Raw genomic sequence first — 11,636 nt, 5'->3', positions numbered from 1 at the left:
CTCAGAATCATGAAATTTGGTACGAAGCAATGTCTTATAGCACAGTACCACTACCATGAGTTTACAGTGACCGCTACTCGATAGCTACGGCGTAAATTATTAGTACGGAGAATTGTGCAGCGCCTCTACAAATAATTTACGCCGTCGCTATCGATTACGGTCACTGTATACTCATGGTAGTGGTACAGATAAAGGAAAAATTGCGAAAAGCATAAATTTTTAGTTACATCACATAATAAAAATATTTGTACGGAGCCCTCCGTGCGCGAGTCCGTCTCGCACTTGACCGGTTTTTTCAGTACATAATTCACAACAATGGGAATTCCAGCAGTCTGGGATTTCCGTCTTGTGTCTGCCACGTGCAATGACGCTTTGGTTTTCTAAGTGGCTACACTCTTGGCTGGACCTGGTCATCGGTTGTGGAGCAGCAGACAACAGTCGTAACAATTTTTGCTCTTTTTGGGGCTGTTTCAACACCCATTGATTGTGATGCCGTCTCCTTCTATTCGAACAAAACGAACAGAGATGACATCACATTTCATCATCATCCCAGCCTATATACGTCCCACTGCTGGGCACAGGCCTCCTCTCAGAACAAGAGGGCTTGGGCCATAGTTCCCACGCGGGCCCAGTGCGGATTGGGAACTTCGCACGAACCATTGAATCGCTTCGCAGGTTCGTGCAGGTTTCCTCACGATGTTTTCTTTCAGAGCATAGCTCGTGGTAAATTTCAAATGTAATTCCGCACATGAATTTCGCAAAACTCAGAGGTGCGAGCCGGGGTTCGAACCCACGACCCTCTGTTTGAGAGGCGGTAGGTCAAACCACTAGGCCACCAAAGCTTTCACATCACATTTATTCGTCAAATAAATTTAATCAATGGGTGGTGAAACAGAGGGTTAGAATCCAAATGCACCAACCACCAAACCAACAATCTGCAGATGTTTCTGCACTCCGACTTTTGGCCGGGGGTCTTCCGTTGCTTCAGGGAAGCCGAAATGAAAATCCCTAAATAACTTTATTAATCTTATTATTAGCGGACCCGGCAGACGTTGTCCTGCCCGAAAAACACTAGTACGTTAAAATTTGTGATAACATACCAACAACAGCGCCATCTAGCGGGTCCAATTGCGTTTTCGAACCATCAACCAACTTTGTTTTGCCATATCAAATTATTTCTAGGCAAAAATAAAATAACTGAACTAACATATTGTAAGTGTGTGGGGATGTGGTCTATTTATAACTGACAGTTACGAAACCCATGAACATTTTTGTATGGGAAAATATTATTTCTTTTATTTTATTTTTTCGATAATTTTCCAATGTTTTTAATAGTTATTCTGCTATTCGTGACGGACACAAAGACAACAAATCAATCAAAGAGTTAGGAGAAAACGAGTTGTAACACACCTCGTTACAATTTCACATCAACATGACCACTAGATATGGGTCAAATTTCACGTCAACATGACCACTCTAGACATAGGTCAAATTTGGCGTCTAAGATTTGATTACTAACAACAGAAGGAACTAAATAAAAGCTTTTAATAAAATACATAACAGCCACTCGCTTATCTGTACTAACTGTATTATTACCATAAAATGATAGCCGTACACAAGAAAACGAATCATCGCCTTCATCAAATTTCCTTCATCGGCTTTTAGTCATCACAATTCAATATTATTCAATTATATTGCGCCCTGTGAATTTATTCATTTTTTCAAAAATAATTTTTGTATCGCATCAATCGTCAATCCTTTAGTTTCGGGTAGTTTGTAATAAGTGTAGACAGTGGTAAAGAAACAAACGACGGAAAAGATGTAGAATAAGGTCCCCAAGCCGAGGAGATTGACTAGAGGTGCAAAGGCGAAGAGGACGACGAACGTGCAGAACCAAGCCAGCTCGTATATTAGCATGGACATCATACTGGATATCTGTAAAAGAGAAATGCATCATGTAGACACAATTATAAGAAGAACACGTACTGTTAATATCAAGCTCAGCCGGGCCAATCAACTTTTTCACCGACACTAATCTGTCCGCGACATTTTTCAAAGAATTGCAGATTTTTGTAAGTTAATATGTTTTTTCTGTAATTTAATAGATGGTGTACATGAATACATGCCATTATACGTAAGCTCAACCTATTAAACCGTGAAATATCTTGCTGGAAGTACGATTTTTTGGTTACGCCAGAGACAATCTGGTAACGCAGGAGACGCCCAAAGTGTCGGTAAAATAGTTGATTGGCCCTCGCAACTTTCAGCCAGAAAATTCTGCAAACAGGGTGATTCGGGTGAGTTTTTTTGTGTGCATTTTTGATAGGGTAACAGAATAGGATACACTCGATCACCAGCGTCAATATCTGACACACCAAAGTGTGCATAAATATCTGATACGACTCTATTTCTCGGGCCGGTAGGACGTGTCAGATATTTTTGCACGTTCCATTGTGCAGGTATTTTTATTTTTATATTTATGCGCACGTAGAACAAAGGCACAGCGTCACTCCGCATCAGATTGCTTCGCAATAAGAGATTTCTGACAGTTGGAGTATCATTAGATGGCGTTAGTATCGCGAGGTGTATTCGACGCCACAGTCTTCCGATTGGCTGACAGAGTTCTATACAAATCCCAAACAGGACACGAATAGCAAACAAAGTTGTCAACGGTCCCCACGTACTCGTAGTGCCAACTAGTCTGCCCCAGAAACCTTCGTGGAGTTCGTTTTCCGTCGCAAGCGCAGGGCGTCCGTTTAGTGTTTAAATAATACAAGAAGTTATTATTATACTAGGAGTTAATAAATCCAGAGCGCTTACCTCAGGTACGAATAGCTCAGCGGCCAAAACGAAAGGTACAGCGCCAGCACCCAGGGTGTAAATGAAACAGAAGCTGTATATGATGATCACTGTCATGATGGGCGGGCCCCAGTGCATTTGGATCTGCGAGCCTAGTAACACGCAGCAGATGCCCGAGCCGAGAGACGAGTACAGCATGAGGGGCTGAAATAGATACAGAGGACAAAAACGAGAATGATTTGGTTAATTAATAACTTTAATAAATAAAACTGATATTAAGGAATGAACTAAAATAATTTCCTTGCTCACCCGCGACCTTACGATAGCTAAGCTTATGCAAAATATGCGTGTTCATGCAGTTCCTCCACATCACACACATAACACACATATTGTGAACACGCATATTTTGCATAAGCTTAGCTATCGTAAGGTCGCGGGTGAGCAAGGAAATTATTTTAGTTCATTGATATGGACCTCCGCAAAGTAACGCCCGATTCAATAAATTATGATATTAAGGAACTTAATTCAAAAATAAATGGGACCAAATGGGAAGTACAATAATTCGGTTGACATCTTTCTTTCTTGAATTCGGTTAAAATATCACAGGTAGATTTGACACTAATTGATAAAGTCCCAAACTAGGCAAAGTTTACTACATAGTAGGTACCAGGCAATCATAAACTCAAAGCTTACCCGTCGTCCAAGGCCGTCAACCAAGTACGCTGAACTCAGACTAGCGATAATTGCAATGATAGCAGATAGCACACTGCATAGGATGGGTGATAGATCAGGAACTGCCTCCTTGAACAAAGGCTCGGCGTACACGCACACAGCCACGTAGCCTTGTAACATGGAGCACAGGATCAGGATGAGAGCCAGGGTTGCAGCTCGGCGAGTAGACTGGGAGTTCTCTGTAAAATAATTAAAAAAAAATCACGAGACAATTCACACCAATTGACCTAGTCTCAAAGTAAGCTTAGCAAAGCTTGTGTTATGGGTACTAAGCAACGGATAAATATAATTATATAGATAGATACATACTTAAATACATATTAAACACCCAAGACCCGAGAACAAACATTCGAATTTTTCATACAAATATCTGCCCCGACACGGGAATCGAACGTGGTTCTCTAACCACTAGGCCATCTGGTCGTCTAAATTAATGACAAGTGTGAATTAATAAATGATGAACTGTTAGAAAGTGGAGATGAGGCCAAAGATTCTATTCCTTACCAGTCTACATTATAAGAGAAGAAACTAAGTCTGTCTATTACTATGACTTTTAAAAGGTCAAAAGCTGTAGAAAGTGTATAGGAAGGTATAATAGAGAGATATTGTAGGTACCGAAATGGCCAGCCAAAAAGGCGGCAACATAAAGTTACCTTTTTGAATAATATTGGAACTAAACTTTTACGAATGCAATTATTCTCAACTATCATCATCATCTATTTTTGCCTACAGCATGTAAGCTCTCAAGATCTGCCAATAAACCTATGTCAAGCTGATACAGACTCGAAAATACAAACTGAGACAGGGATGCACAGAAAAACCAGAAAAAGAGACCAGCGCTGGGAATCGAACCCAGGTCCTCAGCATTCCGTGCCGCGTGCCATACCCCTACAGACACGAATTTCTCCTATACACACATATCTCAGGTTGCTACTTAAGCAGCAGCACTAGCGACATCTATGTTTCGCATCATCGAGAGACGTTACATTCTTTCGAAGAGATGTCGCTACTAAGCAATCAAATTATGATTGGTTATTTGGAGTGTTCTTGTATTTTTTATTTCAACTCCAAATTTGTTACTTTTACGGTCATCCCGTAAAATACTGATACAGACTGTTTAGTAACTACTAAGTAAATCTATAGCTACTTACTAAAGAATTGCAGGCACGATACGGTTTCTTTAGGCTTCTCAGTCGTTGAATCTGACTTAAGTTTTTCTTCCTCTTCAGTTTTCTCTGTAATAAGTTTTTGGTAAAAAATACATTTTTAATACAAGATTTTTTTGCTGACTGTACTTTTTGTTGACTGTACTTGTACTGTAACCCAAACTATATTTGCATACCAAATTTCAATTCGATACCATTAACCGTTGAAAAGTTCCGTCCTGTGGAGACGATCCTGGCTTGACTACCATGTCACTACCAGATTATTGTATTGTCACGCAATTTACATAAGTAGGTATATCAAATTTGAAGGCATTCCAACTACCGGAAGCTTGCAAGATTTGATTACGGACAGACAACGGGACAGGTGAAACGAAATAAAAGCTTGTAACATGGCCTCACATGACGTCAAAGAAAAGAATAGCCTTTTGTCATCATAATCATCATCGTCAGCCGGAAGACGTCCATTGCTGAACAAAGGCCTCACCTTAGAACGCCACAATGAACGACAACTCGTCAGTTGCCCGCAACTCTCATGATGTCGTCAGTCCATCTAGTGAGGGGAACACATCGTCTTCCGGTATGCGGTCCCCAATCGAAGGCTTTTCTCCCCCAACGGTTAATCTGTTCTTGAAGCAATGTGGCCCGACCATTGCCATTGCCACAGCTACTTGCCTTTTATAACGGGAGCAAAAAGGACATAAAGCGTGTACATGTATTGGTATGTACTGTCTTCGGATCATGTTTTTGGGTTCTTTTATGGGAATGTCGTATATTTACATACAAAATCAACCAGCTAATCTAGATGCTTTACCTCCCTCTTCAGGGTTTAGAGTTTGCCGTATAGCGTCGACCTCTTGTACCACAGTCTTGGAATCTCGTCTCGTACTTCTGTAGAATGCAATTGAATCCGCCGCTTCCTAAAAACAATTACACGAAGATAATATAAGTTCCAAAATAACATGCCACTTCATCTTTATCTTGAAAGAAGATCCTTTCGTAAAGCGCTATGTGGATGTATTTTGTTAGTTTTCAAATTGAAAAGAACTGTTTAATAAATAACAAACTTTGTTTTTAGTTTTTTTTTATCTACAGTAAGTCTTAGCCTTGATTACAAAATTACCCAAACATATTTATTTTAAATCCACAAGAAATCAAATTACCTCCTCCCTCCCTTTGCGCATCAAAAACACAGGCGACTCTCTCAAAAACACAGCCATTGCTAACCCAGCAACAGCAATACTCAGGCACGCGTAGCACATAGGGTTATAGTCGAGGAACCCTCCAATCAGATATGACCACAGCATCCCCAAGCAATAGGAGACAATCATGAAGGACGCCATGGTGCCACGGATGGAGGGCTGGCAGATCTCGCTGATGTAGACTGGAATCACCACGAAAACAGCGCAGCTGATGCCAGCTACGAACATGCAGGCGAGGAGGATTTCCACGCGTTTGGCGAACACGATGACTGACCAGGCGAGCTGAAAGGCAGGAGTTGACTATTAGAAAGAGACAGAGAGTAAGAGAGAGAGAGAGAGAGATATTTATTTATGAACTAGCTGTTGTCCGTGACTCCGTCCGCGTGGAATTATCGCAATCCCGCGGGAACACAATTTTCCCGGATAAAACTATCCTACACCCTTTCCCGGGACTCAAAGTATCTGTAAACTAGGTAAATTTAAATCGGTTCAGTGGTTTAGAAGTGGTGAGGTAATAAACAAACAGACTTAATAAAGTTTTGCTTTTATAATATTAATGGATATTCGATACACAAAAATACAATTTAAGGAAATTAATAATAAATGAACATCGAATAATTTGAATTTGGCCTCCTTGGCATAATGTATGGGGGGTGCATTTATAAGTTTCTTTCTATACTCGTATCTTAGTATCGATCTGTATTTTCTTTTAGGTACATCAAGAGGATGCAACTGCACCCCCTTGCACCCACATCCCAGCGTGCATATTGACAAACACTCGCGGCAGACGGTGCCATAAACCATTTTTAACTTGGGATGAGCGCTCTCAATTTGACTGAACTGTAAATTAATTGCAAATGCGTGAGTCATCGCTGCACTAAGTACTTGATGTGTACAAATCACCATATCCAAAGGGTTGATTATAACTAATAATTATTTTACTACTACATAATTAAATTATATATGAAGGTAGTTATCAATAATTACACAGTAGGTTACCCTCCATAAATAGTAATAAAATACTCCAATAGAACCCATTGTTATCGATAAAAACACGTAATCAAACAGCGCATCTCTTCGTCTTTATAACGTCACCCGTAAATAGTGTACGAGTATAAGTGCGAGAAAGAGCATGATGTGCTCTGTCTCATTTGCAAGTTTTACTATGCAGCGTCTGCCGCGAGTCTTTGTTAATTAATACTATAATACCTACAGGGGTGCCCAGAACCGGGTTGGCCTGGAAACTAAGGCAATCTGATGAAAATCATCATTGCTTATTTCAACTAGCTAGGCTCCCTAGTTGCGTGACGAAATACTAACCCTATAATTACGCCGCGAACTGAAAAAGTTTATACCTGCTCAGCTGGCAACGTTGCATTTTTGTTACTTTTTCTCCAATAATTATGCGTGATTGTTAGGTGCAGGGACGGAAAATGAGAGCTTGCGTGTGTCTTCGATGATGTATATTCAAAAAGTAACTTAAATAAATTGATACAAAATTATCCTAGTTTGATTACAGCGCCACCTCGGGGGCTATCCGAAAACTAAATACCATTTACATGAAACTAATTGACAGCTTACTCCTATCCTATGACAAATGATCTATAAGCCATCCGTAGTAGTTTATATAGAAAATAATAGATGGCGCTGTCAGTCATTGACAGTGATAGACTAAACATTTGTTCGCTTTTAAAGAATATATAAGTCTATCACGAATAATTATTGGAGTAGACACATTAACTTATGTATTCTCGTCTCGCTTCGCCGGTGGAAAATCACCTTAACTCACCACATGAATCAGAGCCGACAACAGCGCGCATTTCTTTCGCCCTAGTACATCCAGCAGCAGACCAGCTATGGGTACGCCAACCATAGCGCCGATAGAAGAGAGGCTACCGAACAGCGCTGCTTCTGTCCCTGTCATGGGCCGGTGCAGAGTAGTGTTCTCGGATTTGAAGAGGTTGACCGTGAAGGAAGGCCAGGAAAAGGTGATGCTGAGGCTCATACGGATCCAGCATACTATAAAATAAGTTGTTAAAAGTTTAATTTTTTAACTTTTTTGCTAAGTGTAACTTTTACATACAAAATTTAATATTTTTTTATTTTTCATTTATTTTTAATATTTTATGTCACATTATGTACTATTTTTGTAATTTTTGTGTGTACCTATCATGTGTGTCGAATAACTTTTTTCATTCATTCATTCATTGTTGACTGTACTTGCATTGTTACTAAATTTCCGTATTAAATTTCAAGTCGATGTATATATCTATATATATTTGAGATGTTCGATTGACATTTGTGTCTCGGTAGTATTCTCGGTCAGATGATGATGCTATCTAAAGTTAATGAGAATATTTGGCCCAAAACTTGAACTTTGACCTCATTATCTTTATCATCAACTCGGTCTTTCCCACTGTTGGGCACTTTATAAAAGGGGATTAGGCGGCCTACGCCTAATTTTCGAACTTCGGATTATCCGGATTGCAATCCCTACTTAAGTCAACACCATCTAATTGCTTTGCAGGTAAAGCCGTACAGCTCATGGAGGATTTTAAATGTATTGAATGCACATGAATCAAGAATCAGGTGATACAGGGGTCAGGCACGGTCAGTTTTATGTAAAAAAAAATAGAAACCTCAAAAGGTGTGAGCGAGGAATTAGAACCCGTGACGGTAAAGGAAATCAATGGTGTGTTTGAACTTCCCAATCCGCACTGGGCCCGCGTGGGAACTGTGGTCCAAGTCCTCACATTCTGAGCGGAGGCCTGCGCCCAGCAGTGACATGTATGTTTTTCGTGTGCTCTGCCTACCCCAATCGGGAATACAGGCGTGATGTTTGTGTGTGTGTGTGATGATGAAATTAAAAATATAAATATTATAAGGCAGGAACGATCCGACTCGTTTCGATCTTTTCGTAAGGTCTTGTTCAAAGGTGAGTTCACAACGGAGTCGCCCCCTGCACAAAAAGATTGAAACTATTCTAACCGTTTTCCGTCTTGCTGATTTGGGACAATTTCATGACATGCATAAACTTTCATTTATTTTTCTTATTTCGAAGGTTGTCACGAATAAATGATTTCTTTCTTTCTTTTTCTTTCTTATTTCCTGACTGATAATCGTGAATTGAACCGTTTAATTTGAGTATTTTTATTTAAATCGTAGAAAATAATAAATCTAACGTATCGGAAATATTTTTTAATTAATTTTCAAAATGCATACAAGTCAACGCACATAAAAAGAGCTCTGGGTGGCTAGTGGAGGGGATACGTTACCAACACTATAGTGTGGGGTATCGTTGGAAAGGTCTTTTAAAACCTTAGGGGGTTACTAAAACGATTTTTCGATTCAGTGATTTGTTCGAAAAATCTTCAACTTTATAAGTGCAAATTTTCATTAAAATCGAGCGTCCCCCCCTCTAAAATCTACACCGGTGGGTGGAAAAAATTGAAAAAAATTCAGGATGGTATATCAAACTTACAAGTTTAAGAGTAAATAGCAGCCTAAGATGTAAAATATACCTACCTAAACTTGGAATATAGTTTTCTAGTTAAATTACAAAAAATAAATATTTATAGGGTTACGCACACACACACGTAACAGAAAATTAAAAAATATTTTTTTTTAACTTGCATCAACGTGTGGCACACAGTTCGACAGCTTGAAAATATGGCAGCGAGAATGCATACAAATTTCAATTCTCGTGTCGCCTCGTCTCGTCTCGCCTCGCCGGTGGAAATCACCATTATAGTGGGTAGAGAACTTAAATACTTACGTATAACTGTGCACAGGACTTGGCGTAATACCGACATATTGTCACAATTTTCTGTCACGAAATAAATTAACAAATTACCACTTCACAGCATGTATATAACAGTAATGTTATATTTATCAGAAGCCGCTTACCTTAACTACTAGGCAAACATAAGATACGTAACGAAGGCATTAAACAAATCAAACATTTGATTTGTATGATATTGTGGATTGTGACAACGTAGAGGGTTCGTTAGGTGACGAGTAAATGATCACTAGAGAGCGGATTTGAAGTAGCGATTACAAGTTTAATATGGATATGACTGCGATTGGTTAGATACATAGAAAGATTTATTTATTAGATATTATGTTGTTTATTGGTCTTACAGTTATCTTATTACTTACTTACCGCAATGCAATCTTATAGATAATTAAATTCAATAAATGTTATTCTTGCAATAAACTATATAGGTACATATAAAGAAAAATATTTTATTCTAATTAAAGGAGTTTTATACAGCCTATTTATTACGCACCTATTTGATAAAAATAAATTCTTACTCGGTACTAGTCTTATCCATATTAACCTTGTAATAGCTACTTCAAATCCTCTCTCAAATGATCACCCTGATGAGAGTTCCTCAGAAAATGACCCGTTACGAGTATTTATGCTCTATCTCTATCGCTTACTGTGTGTTTCAGTCGAATGAGGGCTACCGTTTTCGCGCTCACCAGTTGGCGCCACTGTAGCCAAAGGTACTGCCTGGCCTCAGGTATAGTGGTTGGTTCGTTATTACGGGCGTGAAAACAAAATTGACATTTAAATCATATTTAATACCTTAAAACCGTACCATAAAATATCGAGCATGCCACATCGTAAATTTACTTAAATAAATATAAATAATTTCTTAGTTTAGTTTAATTTATTTATTAATTCAATATAATATTATAATATAATTTACATAAAATTCAATTATAAGAATTTATATTGAAATCGTCAAACGCGCAATGCACGTTTCGTAACCAACTGTCGCCGTCGAATGTCATGTATGCGCTTGACATTCCGTTCCTGACACGATCCTATTAGGGCCATGTCATGTTACGGTGTAGTGGATAGAGACATTAATTCTCGCCACAATTATATTTTATGGCATGATAATAGAACGCTCGCTTCCAATAAAAAAAACATTCAGTGGCAGTAAAAAGCAAAAAATTACAACTTGATAAAGGCAATATTAAATGGGTATGAATTTATTGATCACCTAAAAAATTCATTTTCCGCGACCTAATAAAAAAAATTTGCTCCTAAAATAGTAGATCTGTCACCTAAATTTAATCACCAAATAATATTAAAACGGTTACCTAAAAATTAGTCGGAAATAATATTGATCATCAATCAAATAATTATATTGGGTTCCAAAATAATAGATGTGTCACTAAAACTGAATCACCAAACAATATAGAAATGGCTACCTCAAAATTAATTTTAATCACTGGAAAATAATATTGATCATCAAATAATTGAACTGAAATTTGACGATAATGATAATACAATGAATGAAATAATAATAATAATATCCTCAAACAAATTACACCAATTGACCCAGCCCCAAACTAAGCAAAGTTTGTTCTATGGGTGCTAAACAACGAGTAGACAGACATAAATGCATATACACTTAACTACATACAAACATCCAAGACTCAAGTACCTACTACATTCTTTGTACTCATCATACAAGTATTAGCAAAAAAAATTTCGGTTCTGGCACTTCACCGGCCGCTACCGCGGCACGCTCGCTTCGCTCGCTCGGCTCGCGCACTGCGGATCGCAGTTATACCTAACACTCCTCTTCGCTTCGCTCGTCGTAACTTAAGTAACTGATCTATTTATTAGGTGACAGATCTATTATTTTGGTGATCGAATTTTCATGATCAAACTATAATTTAGGATACAGGTTTACATTAATCTGATGACTCATACTTAGAG

General features: G+C 38.5%; 1 protein-coding gene across 1 annotated transcript; it reads right to left on the bottom strand.

Moving 5' to 3' along the window:
• Window positions 1-1,567: 1,567 nt before the first annotated feature.
• Window positions 1,568-9,777, bottom strand: LOC141441639 (uncharacterized). Its single transcript, XM_074106431.1, has 8 exons — window positions 9,672-9,777; window positions 7,686-7,915; window positions 5,858-6,178; window positions 5,509-5,614; window positions 4,683-4,766; window positions 3,493-3,710; window positions 2,821-3,003; window positions 1,568-1,935 (listed from the first exon to the last, which is right to left on the bottom strand). The coding sequence occupies exons 1-8, from the start codon at window positions 9,706-9,708 to the stop codon at window positions 1,714-1,716; spliced, it is 1,401 nt and encodes a 466-aa protein (XP_073962532.1). The 5' UTR covers window positions 9,709-9,777; the 3' UTR covers window positions 1,568-1,713.
• Between the last annotated feature and the right edge of the window lie 1,859 nt (window positions 9,778-11,636).

This window comes from Choristoneura fumiferana, chromosome 24, assembly GCF_025370935.1.
Source record: "Choristoneura fumiferana chromosome 24, NRCan_CFum_1, whole genome shotgun sequence".
Lineage (NCBI taxonomy): Eukaryota > Metazoa > Arthropoda > Insecta > Lepidoptera > Tortricidae > Choristoneura > Choristoneura fumiferana.
This window is presented reverse-complemented; position numbering and strand designations above follow the sequence as displayed.